General features: G+C 36.7%; 2 protein-coding genes across 2 annotated transcripts; both read right to left on the bottom strand.

The window, feature by feature from the left end:
- Positions 1-288: 288 nt before the first annotated feature.
- LOC141401425 (lipase 3-like) lies at positions 289-1,863 on the bottom strand. The gene is made up of 3 exons (XM_073981665.1): positions 1,602-1,863; positions 810-1,535; positions 289-749 (listed from the first exon to the last, which is right to left on the bottom strand). Exons 1-3 carry the CDS (start codon positions 1,680-1,682, stop codon positions 303-305), a joined length of 1,254 nt encoding a protein of 417 aa, XP_073837766.1. The 5' UTR covers positions 1,683-1,863; the 3' UTR covers positions 289-302.
- Positions 1,864-6,741: 4,878 nt separating this feature from the next.
- LOC141401773 (lipase 3-like) lies at positions 6,742-8,228 on the bottom strand. Its single transcript, XM_073982255.1, has 3 exons — positions 8,036-8,228; positions 7,242-7,970; positions 6,742-7,186 (listed from the first exon to the last, which is right to left on the bottom strand). Exons 1-3 carry the CDS (start codon positions 8,120-8,122, stop codon positions 6,749-6,751), a joined length of 1,254 nt encoding a protein of 417 aa, XP_073838356.1. The 5' UTR covers positions 8,123-8,228; the 3' UTR covers positions 6,742-6,748.
- Between the last annotated feature and the right edge of the window lie 4,237 nt (positions 8,229-12,465).

Genomic DNA, 12,465 nt, shown 5'->3' with positions numbered 1-12,465 from the left:
ATGTTACCGATTTCACTCAGAAATCCCCATATATATACTATATATTTTGACACGTAATAAATATAACGACAATGCTAGTATACCCTCCATATTATGATGGAGAGAATAAATACTAACTGCGCATACTAGGCATACTATCTAATAATTGTTAATAAGTTACTGAGAAATTGGATGTTTATTTATCATCCGACAACGGTAGTGCGGTCAGGAGCCGAAAAATATGTAGCAAATATTGTACATGAAGTACTTCACTGTATTATACCACTTAAATAATAAGTCTGAAAGGCATATTGTTTGTAGTTTTATTTTGATGGAAATGGTTCCTTTCTGAAGCACTTACAAAGATCGCCCTTAAAAGGTCTACCCTCATATTTGTCCAATCTATCCAAAATACAATTGTTGATACAAGATTTAACATTTGTCGATAGGGTAAAATCAAAATGATTATATTTTCTGTAGCGTACACGATTCCATTTGGCTCGATCACCCAGTACACCATACAAATCTTTTACATCTTCCCAGGCAGCTAGAAAATCATTTTCAGCATAATAGAATTCAATCGGCTCTCGGGTTTGGATATTTGTCACATTATAAACGGGGGGTTTTGGTTTGCCATATTTGCGGATATTTCCCTCTGGACCATAATCATAGGCTTTAAATTCACAAGATGTGGCCAACTGTAGGTATTGATTGATTTGTAGATTTGAACCACCAGCTGGAGTGGTAAGTAGCATTTCCGGTAAAAGAGTCTGGGTGAAGAAGCAAAAGATGTGATGGAGAAGTTTTGTTAAATATCTTGTAGAACTTACCCTATTTAGATACGGTGAATCCCAGCCACTAAATAAATTCAGTATTTTAATACACAACTCGGTAAACAAGGCATTCTTACATACACCATTTGCAAAAAGTCTCAAAAAACCAAATATTTCCTGACTTGGAAAGGTACCAATGATATTGGCAGCCGGACTAGGCTTCCCCAAGAAGTGGGCAAATAATAAAATGGGAGGTGAACGGACATGACACATAAATATTGCCGGCGCCAACAAATGCACCGCTTTTAATTTTTCACTATATCTCGGTTTGGCTGAGAGTAAAATGGCCAAAACAAGAGTCCCCTGTGAATAGCCAATATAATGTAACTGTGTTTGATTTGTGGCCGCGAGGATGTATTCAATCTTGGCCGGTATATCGATTAGACCGATTTCATCCATGGAGAATGACCAAAATGCCTCCGAGAGAGGTGATAATGATGTGTGTCTTTGCGAGTAGACATTGCCACGTGCATTACCAATCCAAACATCATAATCGTCATCGGCTAACATAAAGGGCAAGCCATCATTTGGACCAGCCAAAACAAAAATATCCGATGAACAAAGTAAACAATGCATCAATAGGACTGCAGGTTTATTTGGCTTGGGTGATACTTCATTTTTCCTAGAGCTGGCAGGTATACGAAACAATGACAAAATATAACCATCACTTGTTGTCACCGTATGCTTCTCACAGGGGTAGCCATGTCGGGTGATACGATCGCACTACAAAATAAATGTATTTATTTATGCAAACTATAATCATTATTTCATTCACTTTGTAATATTTACAGTATTCAAATTTAATTGTCCGTTAGTAGATGTGAAAATCACCACCACCAGCAGTGCGATTGATGTAATTCGTATCTTCATGATTCAGCACGGTAGTTTCACACAATGAATATTACATTTCGAATAAGGTCTACTGTACTGGGAGGGAATCAAGAGGTCTGAACTGACTGACAGACTCCGCTACTCTACTCAAGTAAATTGTCATCGATTAAAATTCTTCGATAAACTAATGCCATAGTATTACAACATGCTATATTTTGTAAAGTTAACTATCTCCCCTTCTTCCAAGTGTAAATAACATATCTGACATCCATTAATTTACACATGTCATTAAGTATATTAGGGTGCATCGACCTTTATTTAAAAAATTAATCAGAAAAATATACGGTTGAAAAACAGGTTCGTATTGTCATTAGTTGTTAACTAATTTATAAGATGATGCACTCTTCGATGCGTACCAAAATACCGGTTTATGGCTTATAAAAAATCACTTGTTTCATTATTTATTTGAAAATTGTAAAATATTAATAAACATCCAAATATGATGGAAGGAAACACATAGCAAGCTGTAATAAAGGGCGATCCAAAATTAATATGCTTGTGTGAAATAAGACGGGCCAAATGTTGTCCCTATCCGAAGCTAGTTAATTCAACGAATCTGACACATTATTGAGATTCAATGAATTACAGCCGAAAGAAACCCCAGAGTGTCGAAACACATAATCGTACTTGGAAATTCAATATCTGTGCCACCAATAATCCAAGCGCGGATATAAAATGAGGAAGATAAATAACAGCCGAAAATTCCCAGATAAATAATGTAACATAACCTGGCTGAAATGCTGTTAAGGGGTTATCCCTAGTTGTGCTGGCCGAATGGGCCGATCTTCATATATTTTGGTGCGCGTTTTAAGAACCTAATAATCTTGTCTTTAAGGGAGACAGAATTTTCAAAAATCTATTTTTACAAAAATAGTGACCTGTAAAATTCAAAATTTCGATTTTAACGACAAAAATGGACCGATTTTTGCTCAAAAATCGGCCAAAAAAAATTTAAAAAAAAATCGGTCTCGTTTAGTGACAAGGTTTTTATGTATTTTATAAGCTCACCAAAATATACGAAGATCGGTCTATCCGTTTTCGAGCTATCGTTGGCACCGGCTTCAAAAATGCCATTTCGAGAAAAACGCGTTTAAAGTTTTTATTTCGGTTTACATGAATGAAAATGTATTTTTGGTAAAATTAGAATGAGTCATCATTGCTGGTCCATACAGGAGTTCCTCCGCAGGCGATGCAGCTTGTAAAATGGAAATTTGGTGTTGCCTTCGCAACATTCTTCCTTCACGAGTGCACTCGGCCGCACGTCTCTCTGCCAGAGCAATTCGTGCTTTTTCGATTTTTTTTACCATATTCGTGTGAGTTTTATCCAAAGCTCACTCCGATCGAGCTCAAATAAAATAACAATGAGTTTGTACCTTCCTTAAAAAGACCAATCGCAATGTAAGCTGCTAAATTTACAACGAGTGCTCCACTTGAAAGGGTTTTGGGGCAAATTTTCCAAATAAGTTGATTGAAGCTCTCGTTGCTATTTTGATTGATGCCGCCGACGCATCCTTCGAGTAAATACTCTTTACTTAGATCGTTGTATTTCTTTCGTTGACACTTGCTAATTGACAAAAAATAATGAATGAGCGGCTTTATAATATGAAAACGCCCATTCACAGGTACAATACTTCTATACCTGGACCTGGAAATGAATGAATGACCGTCCACATGTTTCGTTCATAGGTTACAAGTGAATTTATTTCAGGGTATTCCCATCAGGTAGCTATTGTGAGGTACATTAAAATTATGCAAAAAGAAGTGGTATAATAAACCAAAAAAGTACGCCTAAACACACAAACCACTATGCGATCCTCAAATATCAAATAACAGATAGTTTGGTCAAAATTCTCAAAATATCTAAAATCGGGAAGTACCAATAGGGGCTATACCAAAACATGGACCTATTTTGATCAATTTTAGTGGAGAGGTGTCGTGCCCGCAAGGAACATCAAATTGCAAATTTTGGCTAAATCGGTTGAAATCTAAAATCCTCAAAATAACGAAAATCGGGAGGTACCGTTGTATAGGGTCTATACCAAAGCATGGACCTTTGTCGACAATATTTGTTGGAGCTGTTTTGTGTGCACTGTGAACCTCAAATAAGTAATTACAGATAGTTCGGTCCAAGAGTATAGCTAAAATCTGCAAAATACCGAAAATCGGAAGGAACTGTTATATATCTTTGAATTTGGCCTGCCTATAAAAAAGGAACTTGGATATAGCGTTCTAGCTCAATTATTGCGGACGCTAGAGTGATTATAACAGACGGACATGGCTATATCGAACCAGAATCTTATCCTTTTCAAGTGAATATGAGGCGCTCAGCGTCAAAACGGCCTAGCCCACATGTTCAAACAAATCAAACTGACTACAAAGACTTAGCCGAAACCAATTGAAATAAATACCCCATACCATATGGTACCGTCCTGTTTTCGGTATTTTGCGGATTTTAGCTATATTGAATTTAATTTAACATTCCCAGTGGTCACATAACATCTCCACGATATAACGATAGCTCCCGATTTTCGGTATTTTGAGTATTTTAACTACATTTTCGAACCGAACTACCTGTAATTTAACATTTGAGGTTCCCAGTTGTCAATCTCATCTCCACCAAAAACTTTCAAAAAAAAAGTAAGTTAACATTTTCTGTTCTCAGAGATAAGTGGTCAAAAACATCTCCCCCAGTGGTCACACATATTCACCAAAAACTTAAAAAAAATTGTCCCTAATTTAGTATTTTCTGTTCACAGAGATCACAAACTATCTCTAACAAAAATTGTCAACATAGGACCATGTAAAGCCCCCAAATAACGATACCTCCCGAATTTCATTATTTTTAGGATTTAAACTACATTTTCGGACAGAATTACCTGTAATTTAACATTTCAGGTTCCCAGTTGTCACAAAATATTTCCACAAAAATTTTCAAAATCGGTACATGCAAAGCATGATTTGTTTCAACATGTGGGTTAGCCGTTTGGCGCTGAGAACCTGTTGTTAGAAAAAATCAAAGCGATTGGAGAGCAGGCTTAAATATACTTTTCCGAAATTTTGTGTGTGATGTTCCAAAAGGAGAAGACCGATATAGTCCATCTTCCGAATCTCCGTTGGGTGCCAACGTGGTGCAATGGTATGCACACCCGCCTTGCACGCAGAAGGTCGTGGGGTTGATTCCCCGGCCAGGCAACATCGACATTTTCAACGGTGGCAAAATACCCCTCAGTAATGTTGGCGACATTTCCTGAGTATTTCAGCCATGTAAAACTTCTCTATAAAATGGTGTCGTAAGACACCCCGTTCGGACTCGGCGATAAACAGTAGGCCCCATATCATTGAGCTAATATGAATCGGGGTGCACTTATGGATATGAGAGAAGCCTCCCCTGTCCCGTGTGAGATGTTTGTGGAACAATTATTAATCTCCATGTAGACGTTGTTTTTTCTTAATACCATTTGTACCAAATAATACTAGAGTTCGTTTAGATTACGATTATAAATTCTTTATTACGTTACTTTACGAGTAGATTTACAATTGACTGACTGTCTCTGAATCCCCTTGTATTTATTCCAATCGCCTCGCGTTCCCGATATTTCCAGACGGAAGATCTGGTAGCCACTATACCACCACCAATTCAGCAGTGGGACAAGCACACAAACACAAACCCAAGAGCAGGTATCGGCACAAACACCGTGGGCGTTAATGCATTGCTATAATTATAGGCAGTAGTTGTTGTTGAACAACTAATCTAAATAAAGTAACTGCTTAATAAAAATTTACGTTACAATTCACTTTTTCAAATTAACGGAAACTTATCTAAACTAAATTAAACTTAATAGTTGCATTCGTAACATTTTTAGGAAGGCAAATTTCATACCTAATTTGTTGATCCGTTCGAAAGTACCCAGCAAAATTAGAAGGAAGGGGTTCCATGCGATGATGTGATTTCATGGCATCTTTTGCATTAGTTCAAATGATGTCGTGAAAGATCCGATCATTTCATCAGCTTTTGAACCCATGCAAAGGAAGTCGTCAAAGAGCCGAGCCGATCTTTTCATCAGCATTTGAACCCATCTCATCGATCCAATAGAGATGAATTTTGTGATTTTATTTATAGACATATTTCTAAATATATAAGATTAATTATTTACAATCGGCTTGATGTTGTCGGAGACTCGAAATCACAGCAAACGTTGAATGGCATCTTTGGCATCGAACATTTTGCTGGGTATAGTGCGCCCAAGCCATTACATATGGTTTTTTAACAACTTTTGGGTTATTTTCTCAAGAAGTATGGACTTGCCCGTTGTAAAACGTGTACCGTCTTAGTTAGGGCAATGAATACCAATTGTTGCAATAAAAAACAAGCGATTCGAGTAGAGGTCTTAAACTGCACTTTTCCGAAATTGTGGGTGGGAGGTACAGAAGAAGTGGACCGATATAGTCCATATTCGAACCTGATATATCTGTTATGTTTTGAGACACACTTCACATTTGTCTTCACGCCTCAAGCATTTTGTTCACCCCATTAAGAGTTGGTTAATGGAACTGTAAACAGTCTCACAGGAACCGTGACTATATATGCCGATATTCCGGCAGTCCTTACGCCTCTCATCTCTCAATTTTCAAGTCTACTGTAGGCATATTCTTTAACTTTGATCGATTTAAAAAATTTTAACAACTTTTGAATCGATAAAAGTTAGAGAATAGGCCTACAGCCCCCCTATTCAGCAACATTTTAACAACTTTACTCATTGTTTGTTTTACAACAATTTCTTTTTTTTGTAGTTGTTACAAAAACAAAAGAAATTTGAACAACTTTTAAATCGATAAAAGTTACAGAATATGCCTACAGGATACCTATTCTGTAACTTTTTAACAACTTTACTCTACTATTTTGAGTGGGACAAGTAATTACTCTCAGAATCGATTCCGAAGATAGGGTCGTGAACAAATTTGTATAGGAGTCGGAGTCTAATAAAATTAGGCCCCACTCCACAGCATTCCCCTTTCTAGATCAAAAGCCATTCTCACAACCTATTTCAAAATGCTTTATTACGAAAATATTTACAAAGGCTACCATTAAAGGCACGACCTTCATTTTTTTCCATTCGATCTAAAATACAATCATTGAGACACTGCTTAACATTTAACCCTAGGGTAAAATCGAAATGATTAAATTTCTTTAGCTTAATACGATTCCAATTTCCTTGTTTGCCAATAACATTACGTAAATGTTTGATGTCTTGCCAAGTTGCCAGATAATCATTATCAGCAAAATAAAATTCAATGGGTACTTCGGTACGGACATTTCTCAAATCATAGGCGGGCGGTTGGGGTTGGCCATATTGCAGAATATTTTTCTCTTTGCCAAAATCATAGGCCTTGAATTCTCCCGTCATGGCAAATTGTAAATATTGATTCAATTGTAAATTGGAACCATCCGCTGGTGTGGTAAGCAGTAACTCGGGTAAGAGGGTCTAAGAAAATAAAGTTGAGTTCATTAAGAATTATAAAATTGTTTTTATTGCTTACCCTATTTAGATATGGCGAATCCCAACCTCCAATTATGTTCAATATTTGTATACAAAGCGTCTGGGTTTGAGGTGCCATGCACACACGTCGGCTTAGAACTCTTACCATTCCCATCAAATCTTGACTGGGAAATGTGCCAATAAAATTTGCTGCTGCACCCGATTGACCAAGCAATTGAGCTAATAACCAAAAAAGCGGTACACGTATATGACGCATAAATACAGTTGGCGCCATCAAGTGAGATGTACGGATCTTTCGACCATATTCAGGCTTAGCGGATTGTAGTATCATAAACACCGTTGATCCCTGTGAATAGCTTATATAATGTAATCTCGGTTCATTTGTAGCCTCGAGAATATAATCAATTGTTGTGGGTACATCGATTAGTGCTATTTCGTGCAGGGAAAATGTCCAAAATGCCTCTGAGGTGGGAGATAATGAAATATGCCTTTGAGAGTAGGTATTGCCACGGGCATTACCAAACCAAACATCATATCCAACATCGGCCAGCATAAACGGTAAGCCATCATCGGGGCCGTTTAAAACAAAAATATCCGATGAACACAGTAAGCAATGCATCATCAAAACAGGAGGCCTGACAATGTCCTCCTTCGCGCTTTCTATCTCCCCATGTGCATGGGGTATGCGAAATAGTGTCAGCAGATAGCCATCACTTGTGGTCACCGTATAATTTTGACAAGGATAACCATGTTGGGTGATGCGATCACACTGTAAAATAATGACAAAACAATGGGAATATTTTTTATGTAAATTAATTAGCAATTTCAAATTACAGTATTTGAATTCAAGATTCCAGCTTCAACACTAGTTAGTGCTACAAACAGCAGCCCGAGACTGATTGTAACTATTTGCACTTTCATTCTTAGTTGCAGACTAAAAATAATTCAATTGTGCTGTTGAGAGAGTTGAATAATCTCGGTATAATCGCAGCTTCTCTAAGTCTAGACAAATTAAAACCTATTAACGTTTCTGAATGTATTTGTTTTAATCAATGACACGTGTACCGATATGTGCATATTATCTGCATTATAATGTTGATTGGGGTGGTTCAAAAAATATTGTTTGAATAAATACCTACTATTATATCGAGAGTTATTCATCAAAAAGGTTGATGGTCCGCTGATACATCTGTGCGTAAAAGTGCCAAATCGTATCTAATGGCAGCAACATATTACAGTCGATATATCAAAAAGTTTCCAAATAAACACGTTTGAACATGAGTGGAAGAGAATTTTCGCCAATTTATTAACAACAGCTAACAAATTTAACAACCCTGATGATGATAGTCGACGACTATTGAAATATCGGAAAAATAAAAGTGATAAAATAAAAAAACTAACTGCAAGCTGTTTTTTATTTTTTGATGGCCTCAAGCCGAACAAAAATATTAAGAAGAGTTTCCAAATAAATAAAAAGCATTAGTCAGCTTTAACGACATGGATATTCTCTCAGGCTATGACTGTACAAAACAAAACTCGAGAAGTGAATCAAAAATAAATATCATTTTTGTAGATGTCAAAATAAGATTTTGAACTTGTCATAAACAGTGAGCAAAATTGTTCATTTGATAGACCTTATCAATACAGCCTACACAGAATTATGAAAAAAAAAAACAACTAAGAAAGGGTTATAGTCGGACAGGGCCGACCATGTGATACCCTACTCCACTAACTGTGGGCACTAGTTTTCCACGGAATTTCATCGGTATTTTTGCGACGTATTTTAGCCGTCCGGTCATATACATATATAAAGGGTGTTTTTTTAAGCCCGATAGAACTTGAAATTGTAAAAAATAACACAAAAAATTAAATTGTAATCAAATTCTTTTTTATTCGAAAGATCAATACGTGACATTAACATTTGAAAATGATTTCGGGCATATGGGCACCCCGGCTGTTCTTAACGAAGTGCATTCTGGACGTCCAATTTTTGGCCACTTTTTCGAGCACTGCTGGCCGTATGTCACGAATAACACGAACAATGCTGGCCTCCAAGGCATTAATTGTTGCTGGTTTATCAGCATAAACCAGTGACTTCACGTAGCCCCACAGGAAATAATCGAGAGGTGTCAAATCGCACGACCTTGGAGTCCAATTGATAGGTCCACTTCTCGAAATCAACTTATCGCCAAATTTTGATTTCAATAAGTCGATGGTTGCGTTCGCCGTATGGCACGTAGCGCCATCCTGTTGAAACCACATCTCCTCCGGATCAATGTCATCCATATTTTCAAACAAAAAATCATTGATCATGGTGCGGTAAGGATCACCATTGACCGTAACGCGAGCTCCGGCCTCATTTTTGAAGAAATAAGGTCCGATGATGCCACCAGCGTGAAAACCGCACCATACGGTGCATTTTTCTGGATGTAATGGAGTCTGTAGGGTCTCTTGTGGATTGGTCTCACTCCATATGCGGCAATTTTGCTTATTAACAAACCCGTTAAGCCAAAAATGCGCCTCAAATGCGTTAAGCCAAAAATGCGTTAAGCCAAAAATGCGTCGTCTATAAGTTGCGCGAATCGACGACTGATTTTCAAAGTAAATTTGGATAATTTCGTAGCGTTGTTCAAGCGTGAGTCTATTCATGATGATTTGTCAGAGTATACTGAAACAAATAAAAAAAAAGTTTCATAAAAATTTAATTTTTTGTGTTACTTTTTACAATTTAAAGTTCTATCTAGCTTAAAAAAAAAAACACCCTTTACATGATAACATTCCAGAAATATAGCACATACATACACCGTCATTATTGGAAACATAAGTTGTTAGTTTCATTACTTTATAATGGACAATCTGAACATATCGGCCAATGAAAAACGACCAATATTTCGAGTTGTTACATTACTTATGAGGAAAAGGTAGCAGAAAAACTTCAAGACTCCGTACATCGTTGTAATTTACATCAATTTAAAAACTGGGCGTTTCCTAATTTGGCAAACCCTCTATATCATGATTGCGACATTTTGTAGCATGGAAGTCAAATGTAGTTTTGTGTAGAACAACTTAAAACAATGAAGGAACTCACCTATGCATATGTTACAAAGGAGTCCAGTTTTCTCACGGCTACATAATAATTTTCATCACGATAGAGGTCAAGAGCTGTAAATTTTACACGCAAAAAATATATTCTTTTTAAAAAATGCACGCATAAAATGTTGGTTTTAGACTCCAATTACTAGGATGCTGTATGGAGCATACTCATGAGATATACATTAAACGATGTACAATCACGAGTTCTATAATCCTATTATGAGTTTTGAATATTATCTTGTTGCGCGTTCGGATTATTCCAAAAATTCAAAAAACCCCGACATTCCGGCTTCAAATTTTCAGCATCAAATCTAGGTGGATGCAGTGGATATATCGAAAAATCATACACTAGTATCATGTTGCACATGGAGTATTCTTTGAGTCTTTCTGTGGACATGTCTCTATGAAATGTAAGGCACGGTGCTCTTGGAACAATTTTAAATGGAAGGTGCTTACACATTGGAAGTTTTTGCGGATTCTGAAACTACAATGTTCATAGATGAGAAAAATCAAAAAACTAAAAAAATCGCCGGAGCGCTTTTTAAATAAATCGCGATTTAAGCTGACATTTTTAGGGGTTGTTTAGGTTTTCACGATTTTTCTTAGAAACCGCGAGTCTTATCAAAATGGGACTGAAGAAAATGTTGTAGCTATGAAAATTCTCTACAAGATTGGCCCTCATGGTATTCTCGTCGGTTTTACCGTTGTTGAGATATAGAAGTTCAAATTGGGTCAATTCAAATTCAATTCAATTCTGTATCGCCCCCTTATAAAACAATGTCATGACTGCAAATTCCCAACTTAAACTTATATATCTAAAAAAATGTTCAAACTTAGGATAAGTTACTTAAGCCAGTCTTGTAGAGAATTTTCACAGCTTTAAGATTTTCTCAGGTCCCATATCGATAAGACTCACCGTATTCAAGCAAAATCGCGAAACCCTAACAAAAAAACCTAAAAATGTAAACTGAGCTTTTTAATCTCAAAAATGGTACAGGCAGGGAACAATTACTAAACGTCAATCCTCTAGAGAATTTTCACAGCTACAACATTTTCTTTAGCTCCATTTAGATTAGACTTGCGGTTTCCAAGCAAAATCGTGAAAACCTAAAAAACACCTAAAAATGTGAATTTTGACCGCGATTTATTTAAAAATCCCTACAGCGATTATTTCTTGTTTTTGGATTTTTCTCATCTATGAACACTGCTGTTTCAGAATATACAAAAACTTTACCTGTGTAAGCGGTTTTCATCAGAAGTTAGTTAAGGCGCACCCTTCTTGACATTATTTTATAAGGGGCGATACAGTCAGTGCATTGTCCCAATTTGAACTTCTATATCTCAAAAACGGTAAAACCGACGAGAATACAATAGAAGTCAATCTTGTAGAGAATTTTCATACCTACAACATTTTCTTTAATTCCATTTTGATAGGACTCGTGGTTTCTAAGCAAAATCGTGAAAACCTAAACAACCCCTAAAAATGTCAACTTAAATCGCGATTTATTTAAAAAGCGCTCCGGCGTTTTTTTTAGTTTTTTGATTTTTCTCATCTATGAACATTGTAGTTTCAGAATCCGCGAAAACTTCCAAGGTGTAAGCACCTTCCATTTAAAATTGTTTCAAGAGCACCGTGAAGGTTAAGCCATAAATCGGAAGGGAACATAAAAAAACTTGTTGGCTTCAACCCATTTTTACCCATTTTTTTATACCCTCCACCATAGTATGGAGGGTATATTAAGTTTGTTTTTCCGTTTGTAACGCATTGAAATACTCATTTGCGACCCTATAAAGTATATATATTCTTGATCAGGGTAAAATTCTAAGTCGATCTGAGCACGTCCGTCCGTCCGTCCGTCTGTGGTAATCACTCTAGCATCCACAAAAATGGAGATAGGACGCTGAAATTTTGGGAAAATGCGTCTTTTGTTTGCAGGCAGGTCAAGTTCGATGATGGGCTATATCGGTCCACGTTTTGGTATAGCCCCCATATAACGGTACCCCCCGATTTCCGGTATTTTTACGTTTTTATCTACATTTTCACAGCTACATTTTCAGACCGATTTGGCTATAATTTGACATTTAGGGTTCTTAAGTGTCAATAAACATATACAACAAAACTTGTGGACATAGGTGCACGTTTTGGTATAGCCCCCATATAACGGTACCCC

This window comes from Musca autumnalis, unplaced genomic scaffold (assembly GCF_047663935.1).
Source record: "Musca autumnalis isolate F117 unplaced genomic scaffold, ASM4766393v1 scaffold_4, whole genome shotgun sequence".
In the NCBI taxonomy this organism is placed as follows: domain Eukaryota; kingdom Metazoa; phylum Arthropoda; class Insecta; order Diptera; family Muscidae; genus Musca; species Musca autumnalis.
This window is presented reverse-complemented; position numbering and strand designations above follow the sequence as displayed.

Excerpts from the sequence above, each read along its gene's own strand:
- LOC141401425 (XM_073981665.1), bottom strand. The coding sequence starts at position 1,682 with ATGAAGATACGAATTACATCAATCGCACTGCTGGTGGTGGTGATTTTC. Across the intron at positions 1,536-1,601 it reads GACAATTAAATTTGAATACT|TGCGATCGTATCACCCGACA; the intron begins GTAAATATTACA and ends TTTATTTTGTAG. Across the intron at positions 750-809 it reads ATTCACCGTATCTAAATAGG|ACTCTTTTACCGGAAATGCT; the intron begins GTAAGTTCTACA and ends TTCTTCACCCAG.
- LOC141401773 (XM_073982255.1), bottom strand. The coding sequence starts at position 8,122 with ATGAAAGTGCAAATAGTTACAATCAGTCTCGGGCTGCTGTTTGTAGCA. Across the intron at positions 7,971-8,035 it reads GAATCTTGAATTCAAATACT|TGTGATCGCATCACCCAACA; the intron begins GTAATTTGAAAT and ends ATTATTTTACAG. Across the intron at positions 7,187-7,241 it reads ATTCGCCATATCTAAATAGG|ACCCTCTTACCCGAGTTACT; the intron begins GTAAGCAATAAA and ends TTATTTTCTTAG.